Below are 20,849 nucleotides of genomic sequence, written 5' to 3'. Positions count from 1 at the left end.
GCATATCCTGCATGATAGATTTCTCTGAGACTGGAGTTGCAGGGGTAAATCAAATATTACCAGTACACAGCTGGTGTTCGGGATGGTGCTCTCTCCTAATCTTGGAGTCCTACAGTCAACCACTCGGATTTCTCAACTTGATTATATGGAGCAAAGTTTCTGGCCTCGCTGATATAAACTATCTCAGGAGCAAAGAACAGCATGTGTCAGCTCAGGATTTACATCACCTCAAGTGCTGTTGCTGCCTGTTTGATGGTATGTTTTTATTCATAGTACTTTAAAAACATGATTCTTTCAGAAGTACCGTGGCTTTGAAAAACGTGTAGGCTCAAGTAAAAGTGAATGTTTCTTAAAACACTGAAGTTCCTATTTACATTAAATAGGCCTATCAGGGTCATTGCCTCTTCTGGTTGAAATTATCAGGGCTGTGATGTGCAGGAGGCCAGACAAGATGGTTATCTTCACCGGCCTTAAGCTCTAATGATCTGTAGAACTGCTTCAGCACTGTCCACAGTTGGAGCTGTTTGACTAGCTGTCAAATTTTATAAGGATGTTAGCAAGGGATGATTACACACAATTTTCTGGTTTTAAATGTATATTTACATCTGTAATCATAATAATAAGGCACCCTGGGTGGCATGTGTGGTGTTTTTCTGGTGACTTACTGCAAATTTGATATAACGTTATCTATTGCCACAAAACTTGATTTTAAAACAAAGGGGAAATTTGCACATAAATCTGACTCCTCATCACCCAGCAACTGCAAACATGCACTTCAGGTTCACTTTATAGAGTCACAGAATATCCTGAATTGGAATGGACCCACAAGGATCATTGAGTGCAACTCTTGGCTCTGCACAGGACCACCCAAAAATCAGCCCACGTGTCTGAGAGCGGTGTCCAAATGCTGCTTGAGCTCTGACAGGCTCCCTGCTGTGACTGCTGCCCTGGGGGGCCTGTCCCAGTGCCCAGCCACCCTCTGGGTGCAGAACCTGTCCCTAACCCCCAGCCTGACCCTCCCCTGTCCCAGCTCCATGCCGTCCCCTCGGGTCCTGTCGCTGTCCCCAGAGAGCAGAGCTCAGCGCCTGCCCCTCCGCTCCCCTCGTGAGGGAGCTGCAGGCCGCCATGAGGCCTCCCCTCAGCCTGCCCTGCTCGGGGCTGAACAACCAAGGGGCCTCAGCTACTCCTCGTGCATCCTCCCCTCCAGATCCTTCACCACCTCTGTAGCCCTCCCCTGGGCACTCTCTAACAGTTTTGTGTCTTATTTTATGTTTTGTGGTGCCCCAGACTGGCCGCAGCGGCTCAGAGCAGGCCAGTCCCTCCCCTCCCCGGCCAGCAGCGCCATACCTGATGCACCCCAGGGTGCAGTTGTGCCTTTCTGGCTGCCAGGACACGCTGCTGGCTCACGTTCAATTTGCTGTCAACCAGAACCCCCAGATCTCTTTTCATGGGGCTGCTCTCTAGCCTCTGGTGCCCCAGTCTGTACAGGTATTCAGGACTGAAGGTGCAGAATCCAGCACTTGTTTGTGTTAAACTTTGTACGTTTGACTGGCCAGCCCTTTAATTTGTCAAGATATCTCTGCAAGACCTTTCTACCCTAGAAGGAGTCAACAGCTTCTCCTAATTCAGTGTCATCTGCAAATTTATCTTGGTGTATTTTTCTTTTGCACTCAAGTCATTGAAGAGAACTGTCCCTAAAATGGAGCCCCGTGGAACTCCACTAGTGACTGGCTGCCAGCGTGATGTAACCTCGTTTACTATAACCGTTTGAGGTCAACCTGTTCACCCGTAATAATTCATATTTTTCTGTATGCTGGATACTTTGTCCAGAAGGATACTGCAAGAAACAGCATCGAAAGCTTTTCTGAAATCCAAAAAGATTACGTCAGCTGGTTTCCTTTGGCCAACTAGGTGGGTGATCTTATCATAAAAGGAAATTAAGTTTGTTAAACAGAACTTTCCCCTTGTGAACCCATGTTGGCTGTTACCAACGGCTGTGTTGACTTTCAGGTGGTTTTTGGTAACTGTCAGAATAATCTCCATAATTTTACGAGGCACTGAAGTGTGACTGATAGGCCTGTAATTACCAGGGTCTTTTTTCTTGCTCTTCTTGAAAATTGGAACGTTTATCAGCTTCCAGTTGATTGGGATCTTTCCAGGTTCCCAAGACTGTTTAAAAATAAAATAATTGAGGGAGGTCTTGTGATGACATCAGCCAGCTCTTTGAGTACCTTGGGATGAATCCCATCAGTCCCCATAGACTTATATGTATCCAGCTGGAGCAGCAAATCCCACACAAGTTCAGGGTTGACTGGGAGTTAGTTGTTATCACAGTCATGGTCCTCCATCTTGGGGTTCATCAGTGTTGAAGATGGGTGAAGAAGGCATTCAATGTTCTACTTTATCTACCTCCTTGTGTGAGGTGACCATCCTCATCAAGTAATGGACCAATGGTATCTGTGGTTCTCCTTTTGCTGTTAACATAAAAAAAAAAAAACAAAAAAAAACAAACAAAAAAAAACCAGCTGCCATTATGACAAGAAAAAACATGTTGGTGAAGGAGTGTTTGTTGTTGATTTGAAATTAGGAATGGGGAAACATGAATTTAGGAGGGAAATGCTGACTTGGTATTCGGTATGAATGTTGTCATCGCTTTCCTTAGGGCCCAAGTCTCACTGGGGCTGTAATTTCTCTTCTTAAAAGAAACCTTTCCTCCTCTGTACTTGGCCTTTTCCTGCAGGGGATGAGGAAGCTTCTCTTCCAAATGTTTCAGAACACAAAATAACCACATGTATTATGTAGTACCTTCAATTGAATGAAAGTATAAATGTATCCTGTGATGTTAAGCATTGTCTGTATTTGTGGAATTTCTATGGATGTGACATTAGATACCATAAATGTTTAAGAGCCCTGTAAGCATGACTGGTAGGGTGAGCTAGAGTCTTTCATCTCTTAGCTGCTGGTTTTAATAGGATCTGGCTTGAAGAGTGCTGAAAGTTGTTGCCAGGTGTCTGATTGCTTCTATGTCTCAGGACATAAAACTTTTTTTGTGAGGAGCCTGAAAGAGTTTACAGAGGTATTTTAGCCAGCCACCTATGGGCACGTCTACATGTATGTGTATTTTAATGTGTTCATATCTCATGTTGTAACAGAGCTTATTAACTTTTCTTTCAAGATGCCCTGAGTATGGGTAGAGTGGCTTTTTGTCTGCTTGTGGGTATAACTGTGTTGATTTATGTTTGTAGAAGAGACACCTTAGGCAGAGGGAGTTGCTTTTCTTTGATTATACCAACCCTCTGTGTGGGGAGGGGTTGCACAACCATCCTGCAGGTTTTGGAGGACCTCACTGGGGCTTCTCACCCTTGCTGCCATAAGGATTATAGGATCACAATATTGTTGCCCTGCTGGGCTGAGGGGAGAGTGAAATAAAAAAAGGCAATTTCTGGCTTGTTATTTAGGTTGCACAGAGAATTTACAGTGCCTTTCAGTGATCCTGTTAGGTGTTTTAAAGGTACAAGGCTGGATACATGCTTTCTTGTTTACAACACAGTATAGCCACTGTAAGGCTTGTGTTAGAAGTGAGTTGTGCATAAGCATTATCTAACAGCGTTCTGGTAAGAGCTGTTGGAGAACAGTAAGATCAACAAAAGCAGCAACAACAGTACCTTACTCTTAATAACCTTACTACTAATTCTGTTCTTACTATGTTTTTTACACAGTGTCTTACTGTGATGCTGCTACTGTCTCATGGTCCACAATGTAGTAGGTGCTGAACTTTTTGTCTAAAGAAACTGTTGATATAGGAGAAGCATGTAAGTAAACTACAGTCACAGAACACATGGGTATTTAAAGTTTTCAAGGTTTTCAAGAGCTCTTTAAAAAGCTGTATCTTATCATTCTTTGTTCAGTGTATACATTTGAGTTTTTGATATCTCCATCCCTACGTCTCTTTTTTTTTTTTTTTTTTTTTTTTTTGGTTGGGGAGTATTCAGAAAAAGCCATACTTTTCTTTTCGTGTGTATATGGTTATTTGCTGTTCATGAAAACCTGGTAGAAATATCTCAGGGCTAGAGGAATAATGGGTATACTGAGTACATCTTTTGAAGGTGTTGTGAAGTGTGCTTGCGATAGAGTCTCTAGAAGCATTTGGACAGATAAGCCTGAAGATGCCTATGGATTAATCTTTCTCATGCCATTCTGTTGTCAACATTTCTACTTTCTAATGCAAGGTCTTAGCATCTTAGTTGAAACCAATTGAGAACCATGGACCTTGTTTCCATCCAAATATAGAGATATGGAAAGCACCTGGACTCTGCTTTCCAACAGATAGCTGATGGCAAGTTTTTGAGTTTACTCGCTGAAATCCCTCTCCTGAGAAGTAATAAAAATGTAGAATCCATCTTAAAAAGTTGCTGTATGGTGAATAGACTGGGGAGAGATGTGATGTCTTGCTAATGTGCCACCAAATAAGCAAAGGCTCTAGAGCAGACTCTTCAAGGCAGCATGTGGCCTGCTTGTGGCTGAGGAGTGGAAGTATACTTCATCCTTTCTTTTCGGTTAATCCTATTCATCCCTGCTCAGAAGTTTCTTTGCTTTTGTTTTCTAGATTAAGTCAAAGCAAGGAGAAAAAGGGAAAACTCTAAACCACTGCAGTACTGCTTAAATTCAGATGTAAACCCAATTATTTTCAGCCAACAAGTCAGTTTTTGGTGAAACAGTTAAACTGAAGCAGTGGCATTTTAATTAAGATGAAGAATAAGTGTAATGCACTTTGTTTCTGAAGACAGACTGCCTGGTGTGCTAACTACGCACTATATGCAGCAATTTGTAGCTTGCAGGAGGAATACACAATGGGCAGCCCTTCCATTCTGAAAGCTAAATCGTTTCTGTATGGTCCTCAAGTATTCATTTACCCCACGAATAATTGATAAAATGAGCAAGTGAAAGAGACACTAAGAGGGTGTGATCCAATGCCAAGCACTGGTTTTCATAGTTGATTTTAAATCAGCATTATGCTAATGATGTTCATTTGGAAGATGTGTCCACTCCCTAACTTCTGCTGCTGAGCGTTCTTTTAATTGGATTCAGATGGTTGGACTGAAACAGTTTTAGGGTTAGTATACAGATGTCCTGAGTGCTCCAAGCATTTTTTCCTCTATCCAGTGTTTCAAAGCCAATATTGCTTTCACGGAGGCTGGAGTCCAGACGTTCCTGAAATCCCACATTAAAGGTCTGTCTGATACAAATGGGCATGCTTCTCCTGAGACAAATGCGGTTACAATCACTTAAATGTGCTGAAGATCTCATCTGGAGCGTTAACTCCTCTCCTGGTCCACTGGGCTGTCTGGACTGGGATGCTGGTCTCTGGCCAGTTCATCAGGAAAGGAGTCTGTCTCGCAAGAATTGCCATTGCGGTCTGGTTCTGAAAACACAGGCTGATGTCTGAATAGATGCAATAGTGGAAAGAGCCTTTTGTTTTGAGTAAAATGATATCAATAGATAATGTTTCTGAGGCGGTTTGACAAGGCAGTGTGTTCTCTGTGTGGTAGATGCTGCTCAGATTTTCATTCCTGTGCTGGAATTCAGAGTATTACTGGAAAAGGTTGACTGAACTCAGACTGCATGTGGAGTAGGTATCATTCAATGTGGTGAAGGCATCAGAGAGCATCAGTCTCCAGAACAGTCATTCTAACACTTTTCATGAGCTCATAGTTCATCTTTTTTTAAAGGCAAAAGAGGAAAGAAGTGACTTTTTATAGAGTCTAAGCAGAGTTTCTGTGGTCTGAGTTGCCATGCTTGTAGGCTAACCAAAATTTACTCCTCAGTTTAAAAAAAAAAAAAAAAAAAAGAAAAACTACTTATATTTTTTAAATGTCTAAATTCTATCAAAAGTTTAAGTATTGTGTGATGATGAGCATGCAACTGTTTCCCCAAATGCTCGCTGCTGTGCTAAATGATAATACCATGATGAAGGTTTAGAAAGAGAAAGAGAAAAACACAATGGGTGTTGGAAGACTGTTTTCATATGAACAAAATCAGTTCTGAATTTGCATTGTGAAGTTACAGTAAGCCACAGACCCGAGAGGGAAAATTAAAGGATTACTTAAAACCAACAATAAACATGCAAATTAAAAGTAATCATTTTTAAATGAAGTCATACGCTATTAAAAATAAGCACAAAATTACATACTAGTTTGGATGTGTAGTTTATAGAATACACAGAATGTTAAAATTGAATCAAATTAAGAAAAACATTTTCCAAAGGCAAGTAAAATATCTGTTTAATTAGATCGTAAAGAAAGGAGATTAAAAGTAATATTTTGTAATACAGTAATTACTATTTCTCAGAAGTAGTCAGGTTCCTGTGTGTTGATCTAAATTTAAGTGTGATAGGAGATCTCTTTGGGGTCTTTTGTTTTGTGTGTGTCTTTAATTATTTTAAATCACAAGCACTACCTTTATTTTGTTTTCGTTGCACTAAACACACTGTGTGGCTGTTTGCTCCCATACTCTGCTGGCTCACAAACACTGATCTCGGAGATCAGCTCATACCCTCTGGTTCTGGGAGGTTAAAAGCCAAATCATTGCAGGGGACTATACAGAAGATAACAGGAAAGGCCCCTGAAACCATTGGGAGCTCGGTTGAGGTGCTGATGGGAGTCTGAGATGTAAATAAACCAGATTGCTCTCATTTCCTCTTTCCACTGTATTATGCATTCCAATAGCACTATTCATCTTTATGACAGACACCTATTGCTTTAACTTTACTGCGGGCCACTGAAGTACATTAAAGTGGGCAGGAAATGGAAATAAATAGAGTTCAGTGGAGGCTTCAGAATAACTAAACATTCTGCAGTCATTTTTAGTGTGGGGTCATGTGTGTTTTAGCAGACTGAATGTATTGCTTGACTTCTGGTATAAAGATGGCTGCTGTTTGAAGGAGATGCAGTATAAAGTAAGTGTGCTCTGATTGATATATATGTATGTATCTTAAAATCTTTTTTTCCTCGAACTCTCTGGGTCGCCAAAGATGAAAAGAAATAAGGTTGAGTCTCAGCTGGGTAGAGTCAATGGGGGATACATCTGTGTGCACTGCCTCAGGTTGTGGTTAGAAACAGAATAATGGGATTGGAGATCTGAAGAAATCTTGCCGGCTGACAGCATAGGTGGAGGACCACAGTCCATTGGCTTAAATTAATCTTTCTCTTAAAGGTAGTGAGATGTTCAGGTAGAGAGACCAGATGGAGTTTGGCCTTAAAAATGCATCCATTTGTTTCCTAATTCATTTATATTTTACTTGTTTTGGAAATGTGTATTGCTCTCCTGCTTATTCAGAGGTCTGGATGCTTCCACAGACAGCTAAGTTACACTGCATGTGCCAGATACCCTTGGAAGAGGGGATTTCCAGTGAATTCTGTTCTTGTGAAAGCTCTGTGTGTTTATTTTTCCTTGATTGTTTATACTTTGATAAGACATAGGTCAGTAACTGAATGAATTTACAATATGGGTTACTTGAAGACTTAGAGCTCTTATTTTCACTCCCTGGAGATAATCAGCTACTTGGAAACTATTCTGTTTAAAAATAAAAAGCTATTAACATAGTTGCGTTTTTCCTTGATTACATTGAGTGGTATCTAGTTTTGCTGAGTACTGTGTTCTTTCTTCTCTTTTTCTGACAGTTACTTTATAGTCAAAAGCAAGCATCAACCTTCATCATATTCATCAATGTAGAGGATATTAGTGGATATTCCACAATGTCATGTAAGATAAAAACTAATTTGTAAGCAGCACAGCAGAAATTGGGAAAGACAATTAAGACAAAAAATCATTATCATTGATCCTTTTGCACTGGGAACGTACATTCCTTTCTCCCAAAGCATCTTTTAAAAACGTTGTTTGCCTAGGTCTGCATTTAAGGATATACTTTAGTGTAACATTTAATGCTTTTTCTTTCTTTTTATTTGTCTTCATATCAAAATTTTAATTTAATTGGGAATACTGCTGCAGATATTTTGCATTGCAGAAACCAGCAGCAGGCAGAATTACAGGTAATTATGGGGGATGGTTGTTGGCAATTTGACTTTTCATCATTTGTTCATCGTCATTTGTTCACACTCTGTGGATAGTTCCTCACTGAAAGGATTAGGTTACAGATGGGTGGGTGGGTATTACTTCAGTGACTTTAAGTGAGAATCCAGATGCTTTTCTGCATCCTCTCCTGTTGCTTAGTTTGGGAGTTAGAAGTCTGTAGCTGCAGGTAAGATTTAAAGTTTCTATCCTTGTTTCTCGTTTGCAAAGCTTTCTATCACTCTCTATTAACAAAACAAACAACCTAAGTGCAGGCTTTAAAAGCTTGGGAATTTACAGACTGAGCTAAAATTTCAAGAGAATCTTGAGTTTTGTTTAAGTGCATGTCACTCAAATGGACTCAGGCTCTGAAAAGAGTTGAGCTCCAACAAGGTCATTTGGTGTTGCATGCTTTTGGAAACCTGGCTGTTATTTTGGTGCCTAAGCTCTAGTGGGGATTTTCAGTTATTGGCCTTTGGACACATCACAGTTGTTTTAAGTATGTCTGTAGTTTCAAGGGCAGTGGTCTCAGGCTGTAGTGTTTTACAGTAGAGAAATGCTGGGCTTTGTTTGTGCCCCACATGCAGCACGTCGGTGTTAGCTGCATCGCTGAAAGCCTGCTTGGTTCTTGCTGGATTTCACAGGGACAAAATGCAGCAGTTGAGTCACACACCAGAGAGTGATGTGTGAATTAAATATTTTTTTTTTCTCTGTTACAAGTTACTGGATATGTTCTCAAATCCGAGCTTGTTCTACCTACTTCTGGTTTCAGAGAGAAAGCCTGAAGGCAAACTCCAGGCTAAAAGCATCAGTATTGAACTACATGGGTATTTCAACTATTATTTCTAGTGTGAGCACAAGCCTGGTTTCCCACATTTGTCTTTCCCAGTTCAGCTAGGAGCCGCTTACAGACCAGGTCTGTGTCCATGTTCTTGTGTGAGTAATTTGCATGTGTGTGCTTAATCTTCCAGGAGCTTGCAAGGTCACTTGTGTATGTTAAAGCTGTGTGCTGAGGAGCACTGGTGAACTCAGGCATTTTGGAAAAATCTTATTCACATAAGTACACACAACTCTCTTGTTGGGGGCTTGCAGGGCTTCCCAGTGCGGTTGTCCATGGTGGGGCCTTTGGTTTTGCTCATCTAAAAATCTGTAATGTTGAATATCTAAAATTTGTATGCAAAAGTTAAGAGGGCAAGACTGAAATCAGGCTTTTGGTTTCTGTAGTGGGAGGGGAATCTGAATGTTACTGCATGACAGCATACTGCTTGCCTTTTTTTTGAGAAGATAAGAGCAGTGTCTGGAAAGTTAGCGTGAGGAAGACAGCACAGTTTGTTTATACTGTGTAAGAGTGAAGGAATCATAGTCTTTGTAGTACAGCAGATGAAGGTGGTTTTGGAGCACCATATGGAGTAGAGGCTCATACGTTGTACGCTTGAGTTGTGTGCCAGTGCCCTGCTTTGGCTGGCTCACCTCCCTGCTGGCAGAGCCACGATGAGGGTGGCTTTAGCTGCTCCCTGTGCCTGTAACACATTTGGTCACAGCGTTTTATTTCTTTCCTCTGTAAAACATGAGAGGGCAACTTCCATCCAGCCTCGTTAGGGCACGAGCTGCTGAATCGGGGGCTCCCCAGGACCAGGTGTTGTCACTGGGTAGTAAAACCTCTTTAATGGGGCTGGCTTAACTTTTAAGTTAGCACTAATGTTTTTAACAGCAACTTGCGTTTCCTCTGCCCTTCACGCCCAACCATTAGCCAGGTGTTTGTGTCGCGGGGAATGGAAAAATAAAAGTAATCTAACCACACAGCTGGGCCCTTGGTGAGGAAGGAGCTGGAGGAGGGAGAACAGCCACAGACACCAGCGGGGCAGTGGGCTGCAAGACTGCTTGTGAAGGCCTGGCAATTGAAAATGAGACAGCTTTTTATTTTATTTTATTTTTTTTCCTAAATATAAATTCATTGGAAGGTTTAAATCTGGTATTAGGTGTGCTTGTATTGTTTGTTTTGTGTAATTTTTGAAATAAATCAAGTTTCCCTCCCCCTTTAACATGGCATCCACACAGTTTCCTTTTAACTGCAACACGGGCCTGACTCTGATCTGCCTTACGCTGTAAACTGTGTTTATGGAGCTAGAATTGGGGGGTCATTAATTTTCTTTACATCAAAAGAAAGTCGTTTCTTTTAAATGAGAAGCCTGCTTCACCTAGTAATTCGCTTTAATTGCTCATTTGAAACTTTTGACATTCGATAGCAATTTAAGCGTTGCCAGATGAGGCCAATGCAGGCGGGAGCTGCAGGTGCTTCCTTGGGTGCCAGGCCTCAGTCACAGCAGCGAGCCCAGGCCGCAGCTGGGTGGCGTGGCACTGAGCTGGGGTATTTTGGGGTCTCTGTGTGTCACTGCCGTGTGTTGGTGACTACAAGAGCGTGCTCGGAGGGATCTCTTGTGGAAGCCTTTCTGTGGAGTGCAGGGCTGATTGTTTTTCTTGGGAGCTAGAGGGCATGGTCTTTGGTTTGCCTGAGGCTCAACAGTGCTTGCAGGGCTGTGTTGTGATATTTTTCCAGTCTAACCAACAGCACTTTCTGCTGGAGGGCTGCTGGGTTAGAAAAAAGTTTCTGAATTATTAACTACTTTTTTTTTTTTTTTTCTTGACTAATATGTGTTAATTTAGTGTTGCTATCTTCTGGGAGGCATGGAGGGAAAGAATTTTCTTAGGAGGATAGGCAAATGGTGCAACTTCAAAGGCATTTTTACCAGGATCTAAACCTCAATAAAGAGAAAAGAGGCAAAAATGAAACACTGTTTTTCACTTGAGCTTGTGAACTCCTTCACTAATGTGAATGCAATGTATTGTTCAGTCTGCAGCAGCAGTTGCTTTTCTTTGCCTGAGAGGTATCTCTCCCTGGCCCCCCCCCCCCCCCCCCAAGTAAACAATAATTTAAATTATCAAATTATCGTAGGAAAACTAACTTTTGTTAGTAGCTTTTGGTAGTGGAGTGATGTGATGCTGGATACACACAGTAGTTTATATCAACACAATACTGCATTTTGCAAGATAGCTCAAAAACTATTGCAGGAACAGTCAAGTAGATGGAAATGAGCTAGATTTGCTGCTGCTGGAGAAATTGGTCAGTGTTTTAGGGTTTTCTGAATTCAGAGCAAAGGGAAATAGCGCAGTTAAAAGAGAATAATGAGCAAAGCCGAAGTACAAGTGCCAAGACTTCTTAAGAGTTTTATTGATGTATGTTGTAATTAAAACCAGAATTAGTTAGTTTTCTAATAGGACATTCATTTCCTAGAGAGCAATTGCAGTTTGGCATAAAGTAAGACATTTTTAAAAGAAATACTGATCTAGGGATACTTCCAGCATATGTAGAAAGGCTGGCTTACTAGCTTTGCATGCCCTCATTATGAACAAGCAAATTAAATATTTTCACTTTAAAATAATTATACAAATAAACCTTTGGCTGTTCTGTGATTTCATTAAAACCTTAATTGTTTAGAGAGCTTGACAAGAGTGTGTGAAGTTTGGTCAGTTTTAGTGCATGGCATTCGTCTTGATAGCAGATTTACAGCAGGGCTGGCTTTAATCTCCTGCCTGATCTTTACAGTAGCAAGCTGGGGATGAGAAGGCGTTTGTGTGTTTCAGGAGATAGGTAACTCTATCTCTGAACTGGAAACACAGACCTGGGTTTTAAAATTTCTGGACAGCCTTAAAATGAACTAGCAAGGAGGGGAGGGGAGGGGGGGTTGGGAGAAACAAAAATAGGTGTTGCTTTTAAATCAGCTTCTTAGTGTGCACATTGTCACACCTTCACACATGGCTGTAGCCTCAAATCTATTTCTCATCAAAGCAACTGTAGCGTAAGGGAATATTGCTACCATCTGGGTTTCAAAGATCAGAAATAATGGTCCTCGCTAGCAGAGGAGCCAGCTGTGGGCAGTACCATGTAAACTGTTTTTTATGCCACTTGATTACTAATTTTTGAGGGTGAGGACAACAAAACGTTTACCAGGTCATATACCAAGATTTATGAAATACTCCGAAGTCTTGCTTTCCTGGATTTAAGGTGGTGGTATACCTTTGAAATTTGTTATGATATTTGTAGGGTCGGCATATTGACTACTGCTGAGGTTTTCTCTTTCTGTGGTGTTTTGACTCAGTATGCTTTCTTTTTTTTTTTTCCTGCCTTTCTTTAGGACCCACGATTATCAGCTTTAATTTTTGACAAGCTTCAAGTGCCTGACTATTTACAGAAAAACAGGAATGAAGGAGAGAGCAGATGCGAAACTTGTGCCACTCACTTGAACCAGCTGAAGCAGGAAGCCATTCAGATGATGCACACCCTCAGTCAAGCCAGCTACCCAGAAATGCCCGACCTCCCACCCGGTGCCACGGCAGTGACCAGCATGGTACCAAGGGTGGTCACTGTCTCTTCGCAAAGGGACCTGCCACTCATTGCTGGACAGGTGGGCAGACAGCCTGGAAAATCGCCGAATCTCTTCTCTGGGGCAGAGAGGAAGAAGGGACTTGGATGGTCTCAAGGCACGGGCGGTTTTCCAAACTCCAGCGTTCAAGTCACGGTGGCCCCCAGTGGCCTCAGTGGTGCTCTGAGTTCAGTCACCATCCAAGCTCAGCAGTACCTCGAGGGCATGTGGAGTATCTCCAGGGTGAACAGCTTCCTGCCTCAGGCTTGTCTAGTAAGTAGTGATAATGCAGATGCACAACTTTTGTGTGTGGGTAAAGATAAATGTTGAGATGTAACTATACTTATCTTAGAGAGGGGATCAGCTAATAGTATTCTAAGCAATGCTTCAAGGACTTAAGAACTGAAAAAGAGCTTTGAACAATGTTCTGTCAGATGTCACAATGAATTTGTTTTCTTATCTCAGATGGCAAGATCTTTTCCTCAGATGTTTTTGCACCTATTTTAGTTTTACGTATACAGGTGCTGTTATTTGGCTGTCAAATACCCACTGACCTCTTAGAAAAACATAAAAGGCCAAATTTGTCACATAAGAAACCTGTGAGATTCATGGGAGTTATATCAAAGATGAGGTTGACCCTCAAGTCTAGCACTAAACTTCTAAGGCTGTGTTCAATTCAGCAGATGGTTGATAGACTGCAATGGGGAGGATTAATCTTCAGGTTAGGCGTGTTGTGAAGCAGCTTGCTGTGAGGGAGGGTGTTCAGAAGGTTGCCTCAGTGCCACATCCCTGTAAATGTTATTGTACTTGGATTCTAAGTGTTAAAGATGGGTTTAAACAATTCCTGTATTTGTTGTACATTTTAGGATTTTTGGTGATAAAGCAAAAAGTTTTATGGAGGTGTATGTTACCTTTAAAAGCAAGTTCATTACAGATTTGTGACCGTCTATGGAATGCTGCGAAGAAGAAAAGGATATACAAACTGGCTTTGACTATTTATTCCTAAACGATTTTCCTCTGATAGTCAACAGGAGAGTGTGAATAGAAGTCATTCTTTTCACAGACATTGCTGCAGATCTTGCAAGACCGCAGATCTTGCAAGACCACAGATCTTGGTGCCAGTCAGCTCCAAATTTAACATAATGCCTTATGTACTGTTGTATATAAACACTGCCTAATATTGCTTGGTAGCTTCAGCTGGTTGAGCTCCAAAATCATCAGAGAAAAATGTTTGAGTGCTGTTGTGTAACATCACTTTTACAGAGTGGCTGTTGTTTCCTTCCTGAGAAGCCTTGGAGATGTAATTCCTCCCATACTTCTCTTTCATATGGCAATTTGTGAATGCACACATTTCCCACCATTGAGGGGACCCCACCTAAATCCAGTGAATTTTCATTGATGTTGGAACACTCTCCTTGAGGAAGAGGAAAAAAAAAAAGTCCCATTCAATTCTTTGTAGTATGTGAGGAACTGCTGCTGTGAGTGCTGTTCTCTGCTCATTCCTCTTCTGCCCTTATTCATATTTTAAATAATTCACTAACTGCCAGCTCCAAATTTCTTCCTGCTTAACCATGCTGACTGATAGATGTGGTTTCCCCTAACCACTCCATTATTCTATGATAAAACTGAGCTACCTCATTTAACCCCTGTGAAGGAAAAAATGTGTATAATGCAACAGAGCTTAGGTGTGATCTAGAAATGTGCAAAAAAGCTCAGTAGCCTGGAAAAAAAGTGACCTTTAATTGAAGGACAAACACTGTTACACTGTGAGTGTTGGAAGCTGCTTGGATGTGATCCAGTCATCTACAAGAACGTGTTAGATTTAGAAGCAGCTTTTGGAGAGAAGTTTTTTTTTCCTCCTTATTTAAGACCAATATGTCTACTGAAGACTCAGTTGTTCATCTGTACCTGAATCGTCCTTTCTGTATCTCTCTGAATTCTCCTACTGCCTTTTGTATTATTAAGACCCCTGTGTCTGATGAAGCTGTCTGGGTGGATAAGGCAGAAAGTGCCTCCCCATCACTTCTCCCTGGAGGAATCTCAGGTGTCAGAGGAGATAAAGTTGGTGGGATTTCAGGAATTAGCTGGTCTGTCCCTAGTCTAGGACAGCTTCCACTGCAGGACAGTGGATGCTGTCTAATGCTTGTTTCACCCCATCTTCCAATTTTGTGAACACTGGGATTTCTGAAGTTCTGACGATTGCTGACTCTCAACTTTTTTTTCCCAATTAGATTCTTTTTTAAAAGTTAATCTCTGCAGCTGTATTTAAAACGCATGATTCCAATTGTCAGATAGTATATGTGGAAAAGAGTTCATTCAGTTCCTCTTCATAGCTTTTATTTTCTTTTGTATTCAAGGTTGATTGTCTTGTTTCTCTTCAGTCTTTTCCTCAACAATAAAACATCATTAGCATTCAGCCTTTCCTTGTTACTCATGATTTCTAGACTTCTGATGACTCCTGTAACTCTCTAGATTGCCTCTTTTTTTGGCTCATGTCCATCTTGTATTCCAGTGCTCCAAGCAGGATGTTTTGTTACAGCTGAGGCCTCATTGAAATGAAGATGTGGATGGATAGCTCTGAGTTTTTGGTGAACTCCCCAGTTTCCACAGAATCGAAGAAAATTTTTGTCATTGTGGAGCAAATCTTCAAAATATGGAGCTGGAGTAAGACAGGAACTGGCCTGGTTAAAGGAATTCTGGAGGAAGGAAAAGAAATGCAGTGAAAACAGTGCCAATAAATGTATTGTTTATTATGTGTAATGTGACCGTGTTTTGAAGCCCTCAGAATAACTGCATAAAAGAGTAAAAAATAGCCCCTGCCTCGAGGAGTTCACAATCTTAGCTGTGATACAGGTTACTTTGACCACTCTGTAAATACTCCTGTTTCACATGGAGTCTGTAGATACCCCTTTTTTCCCCTCACTGGAGGGTTCTTCATGAAACAATGCTGTACTCCTTGGAAGGGAACTGTTATCCACGTGCTTCACATCTCAGTGGTTTAACTTTGTGCTACACATGAAGCAAGCATGATTCATTTTCTAAGGGCTGGATGACAGATGCAGATGAAAGCTGGGATTTGTCTTGACTATTTTCAGCTGCCAAAAGGACAGGTGTTTATTCTAAGCTAATTACTGAGGCTTCCTTAATAGTAGTGGGAGAGCAACAGGCACCTCTAAGAGGCACTTTATTATTCTTGTCTTGGTTCATTCTGGACATCTGTCTTGGCTCACCTTGTCTGCTGAGGATACCTGTTGCTTTCTGCTGGTACCAGTAGAGCCCAGCTGGGTAATGTGGAGCAAACCCTGCCTCAGGCAGCTGGCATGGCATGCTTTGTGCCCAGTGCCTTGCTAGGGTAAAAATGCACCACAGCAAGCAGCTGCAAAAATGTTAGGAGACCTTGTATCTACAGATGTTTCTCCAGGATCCATGCTTTTTTATTTATGGCCAGTTTTAATAGTGGCGATATTGGAATTGTCTGTGGAGAGAAAAAGATGGCTTGATTTCTGCTTATCTCCCTTCCCAAACTCGCATGTATTACCTTGTAATGTCACTTACGGTTGCAAAAACACTTCTGGGCTGAATGTTTGGGGTCAGAAGTGCAGGACGTCGTAAATTTTTAATATATGTTTGGAGTTCAAGTGTGAAAATCCATTATATAGATTATAAATTTTTTGAACAGGAATGCATCTTCAAAGCGTAGCGTGGGTGCTGCTCAAACCGAAATAATAACTGTGGGCTTCAGGAGCCGTGAAGAGGAACAGTAATTAAGGATCTGGAGGAAGGTCCAGGAGGGGAAGACTAGGATTGCAACCAGAGTGCAAGAGGTGAAGATGTAATCAGCTGCTTTACCCAAGTGGCCTGTTATGAAAAATTACATAAAATAATCACCAGTAGCAGTGATAAGTAGTTTGACCAGACAGCGAGCACTGTGGAGGGGAGGGAGCTGACATAACTCCATGTAAGACAGCTGATTTGTAGCGGACGACTGGCAACTGTAATTAACAAATAGTTCTATATTGATGTTTTTAATTCTAGACCTGACAACTGAATACAAGGTTACTACTCAAATGAAGAGGCATGTTAGCAGTGCTCATCATTGCCATGCTGTTTAACACAAACACAGAAGTAAGGGGAATTTAGGCTTCCTACACGTGTTGGAATCTGGCTGAGATGTAGAAAATGAAAGCCACTGAATATACATTGTACATCTATTAAAAGTATCTGCATGTATTGCTTATTGTAGGAAAAAGAGGTCCAACTGCATGCTTTGAATTGACTGTGTTATTAGTACGCAGTATTATATTGAACACAAGTGGTAACGTAGCCATGCCATGTGCTGTAAAGACATCACAGTGAAATAGGGCTTGTTTTGCAAATTGCTTTTTCTTTCATCTTATGCAAAATGAAATCCTTGACACACTGTATTTCTAGTTTGAATATACACAAATGGTGCTAGTTGTAAGGCAAAATATTGTGTCTCCTTAAATCTTTACTGGCTTCAAAGTTGCTTTAAAAATATATTAAAAAAAATACTGCATTGAAAAATAGGAAAAGCTGCAGTACTGGAAAAGTGAAAGTTACTTCGGTAAAAATTTAAAATATATGTATATAAAACTGTAAACTTATCAGTAGTCAAATACATGTCCCTGAGAGTATTTGTAAATTTAAAGTTAGGTATAAGTTTGAGTGATTTTCTTCAACTAGGGGTGGGGAGGGTTAGGGGGTGAAGAGGGAGAAAGAGGACTTAGCCATCCATTTGCACGTGCTGCGGGTATGCTCTAAAACTAAGGGAGTTGCGTTCTTTTGTTTTATGTAAAAAAAAAAAATAAAAAAAAAATCTCTGAAAGTTGTTTTAGCCACAATTTAAGCTTTCCTGGAGTTCTTAGGAATCAGTCTTCTGCTTACCCTAATGTAAACCAGATGGATTCATTTGGGGATAGTTCAGCCCTTGTTGACTTTCCTGAAATCCTCTTTGTTTGTTTATAGCAAGGATGACTTACATTTTGCTTAGAAGAAGAAATAAAAAGCTGACTATGGAGAACAGAAGAATGAGAAGATTTACTTTCCAGCATTTACTTTTTTTTACATTGATAAATGTCATACCAACATTTCTAAATTAATATTTAAAGTCTTTCTTGATAGCTTTCTCAGTGACCTTTTATTAATACTATGCGTGAAATATATTTTATAATGAAACAATTAAAATATAGTGCTTTGACCATAAATCTTGTCTGTAAGACATTTGGATGACTTTGAGCTTTGAGACATTTCTCAGACTCCATGGATAACATCTTGGCTCTGCAGAAGTCAGCAGCAAACCCCAGACTGGTAGTGGGGTCAGAAGGACAGAGGTTTTTCTGTTTTCTCTTTAGCTTTAGTGGTGTTGGTGCTACTGCCCTTGCAGAGGAAGTATATAAAGGAAGGAGGGGAGGGGGTGACAAAGAAAAATCTTCAAAGCTAGCATTGGTCACTCTGTAACAAGTCCAAACAGCAGAAGGAAACCTTTTGATCCAAGTTAGTAAATGCTCTCTCATTAACTTAATTTTATAGCCCCTATGCAAAAGACCTTTCCTGAGGCTGTTGTGTCTCAGATGGGCAGAGTTCCCTTCCTTAGCACTTCCTTACCTTAGTGAATGCAGAGGGAGAGGTGTGATGTGGGAAGACAACACTGCTACCAGCACCTTACATTGAGTTGCAAGAGAGACCTTGTCTTAGCCACCAGGTAGCAGATCAGCCTGGAAAACAAAGATTCAGCCTTGTACATGCACATAAAATGTAGCCCACCGTTGTGTGTAACAGCTACGGGCTCTTTTTTCTAGATTGCTCCCAGTGTGGGATGTGGAAGATGAAAATGAGTTTGAAATGACTTTTTAAAGTATAGCTCAGGTATCAGAATGACTCAGGAAAATGGTAAGAATTGACAGAAGGGGTATTGGCTACAAGATGGAAAGGAGCATTTCTGTAGGTGAGGGTGTGAATCTTTATAGTGTGTATTTGAACCTGCCATAGTGTTGGTTTTACAGTTGTGGGACAGGGTAACTATCCTCAGGACTCAGACCCTCTTGAGGCTCAAATTACCACCTGAAAACAGTTCTTTTGATCCTTCACCCCTCTAGGCTAAGCGGTTATTATTACAGCTCTCACAGGGAAGCAAGTCCAGACTAGCTTTTGTTGACAACTGAAGTCAACAAGCAATAATAAAGAATGTTGGCCCAGACTTCACCTATACTCATCAGGGGCAGATTTAAGACAAGCAGATTTCAGAGGTTATTTGCAAATGATAATCCACAGAATTTACCTTTGTTGGGTCTCAGGTTATCTCAAGGCCTATTGCTGACATTAATTGCCTTCAGACTCCCAGAGGTTCTCTGTAACTTCTGAGGAGCTCCCGGAGAGCATCAGGGGTTTGCACACTGCCTTTTTCAAAGTAGCAGGGAATTTAGGTCCACAGTCTCTCTCATCTGGGAAATGTATCATAAACTACACTTAAAGAGAAAATAAAAACTTTTTTTTACCCCAGGTTTTAAAATTATCAACTCTTCCACTTGAAACTGTTTCTTTAGGAAGGCCTCTTCTGTTCATCCAGGTCATTTCAGTTTCTTTTGCTTCCCACCAGTATGCTTAAACTACGCATATTAACTGAATGTTAATCTATGCATCCCACTCCCCTCAACATTAGAAATCACCTTACAAGAAAGTTTCTTACATTTTGGCTGGAGCTCAGAAATGTCCTCCAATAGAGTAAGGCTGTATATCTAATCTGGAAGCGCTACCATTGCTCTGCATTGGCTATGTTGGTTGTTAAGTGTGGGCTTCAGTTGGATGATGCCATGCAGTTTCAGAGGTGAAAGCAGCTGAGGAAACAGATAAATTGAGGCTGAGCTCAGACCTGAGTCACATGAAGACCAGTGGAGGAAAAGGCTTTTGCAGAGGTCTCTGTGCCATGTAGAAGGAACTGATCTGCATGGCTGGATACAGGTGTGGATTGCCCAGTCATCCTGCTTGTGCAAAATAGGATTAAACATCGCACATTTTTTTGGAAAGCACTTTGAATTTAACATTTTCTCCATAAGCTGAGCACTGGTGTGATGGTATATTGAGGTTGAGGGACTCCAGGTAGTCATGCTGTGCACAGTGAGCATCTTTTGTTTTGCAGTATGAGCAGCTGAACACGTGGCAAATACTGATGCTGTTACTTGCAACTGGAATCACTGAATACCCTGAGTGGCAGCTTTTGAAAGGAAGTTTAAGAAGCATCAATATAAAATGTATCTACATTTCTATCTGGGCACTTGGGAGAGAATTTATGATGTATAGATAGAGTTCATAGATGTTTTGAGCATTTCATATGTGTGCGTTTAATGGAATGGATTGCCACTTTACTGAACATAGTATCAAATCGGCTCTGTTAATTGAAAAAGATTTTTCACATTATTGCTAATGATGTGACACAGTTTTGTTAGAGATGGTGCATAAAACAGTTCTACTTGAAATGACATTAATGTATGCATTTAAATTCCTTCTTTTCCATTTATGTGCATTATTGATTTTATTTCATTGCTGGGGAGATAATGGATTTATAATTAGAGTACAGTCACTGTAATCAATGATGAGATTATTAGACTTATAAATAGAACTTTAAAGCTGCGATGAGGTAATTTCCCAGTGTAACGAAGGATCAATAATTAGTGGTTTGCTTTGAATCTTAAAGTAGTACTTGTAAGATTTGAGCATGAAATACTTTTAGGGAAGTGAGTCCATATAAATCATTATACAAATTGATGTTGCAGTTTCGTCTTTTTCTGAAGATGGCCTATTTTTATTATTATTGCTTTAGTTTGATGCTCGAATGCTTATGAGTTAATTCCTTTGGGTTTGCACAGCTTCCACTGTCTCTAAATTGGACAAGCTTGTTCTTTTCTGATAACTAATTTGAAGGAAGTGTTTGAAAGGTGCCATAGGTAGGAGCCCATTGCAGCATTTTTGGTGCTGTTGGGCAAAGATCATGGATCTGCTATTCAGAGGTTCTCCCCCTTCTGCTTCTCAAAAGTCAGGGTGGTAAAGTTGGTCAAGGCAGTCAGCTGTTGTAAGGAGAAGATAGTGAGAGGATGAAGATGGGGAGAGGGGGCCTTTATGATGCCTGCCTTGGGAAGAGTCTGAGTTTAGCAGATCTCTGCAGAGTAGCTGTGCAGATATTGTCTTCCTTCTGATCAACCTCTCCTGATGACTCTGAAGTACTTGTGGGGCCCTATGGGAGTAGCACAGCCTCCCCCTACTTGTTAAGCTACGAAAGACTCTAGTGAAAAGATGGATGGGAATGATAAGGACATAAGAAATATCCTACGGGGTGTGAGCTGTAGC

At 40.9% G+C, this 20,849-nt stretch overlaps 1 protein-coding gene across 1 annotated transcript in view; it reads left to right on the top strand.

The window, feature by feature from the left end:
* KIF26A (kinesin family member 26A) overlaps positions 1-20,849 on the top strand; it is a 100,207-nt gene that overhangs the window by 21,482 nt on the left and 57,876 nt on the right. Inside the window, exon 3 of the mRNA XM_032188360.1 lies at positions 12,261-12,761. Within this exon, the coding sequence (XP_032044251.1) occupies positions 12,261-12,761 (501 nt within the window). The remainder of the gene's footprint in view (positions 1-12,260; positions 12,762-20,849) is intronic.

Source organism: Aythya fuligula, chromosome 5 (assembly GCF_009819795.1).
Source record: "Aythya fuligula isolate bAytFul2 chromosome 5, bAytFul2.pri, whole genome shotgun sequence".
NCBI classification, from domain to species: domain Eukaryota; kingdom Metazoa; phylum Chordata; class Aves; order Anseriformes; family Anatidae; genus Aythya; species Aythya fuligula.
Note: the sequence above shows the minus strand (reverse complement) of the source record. Positions and strands in the feature narration are given on the sequence as shown.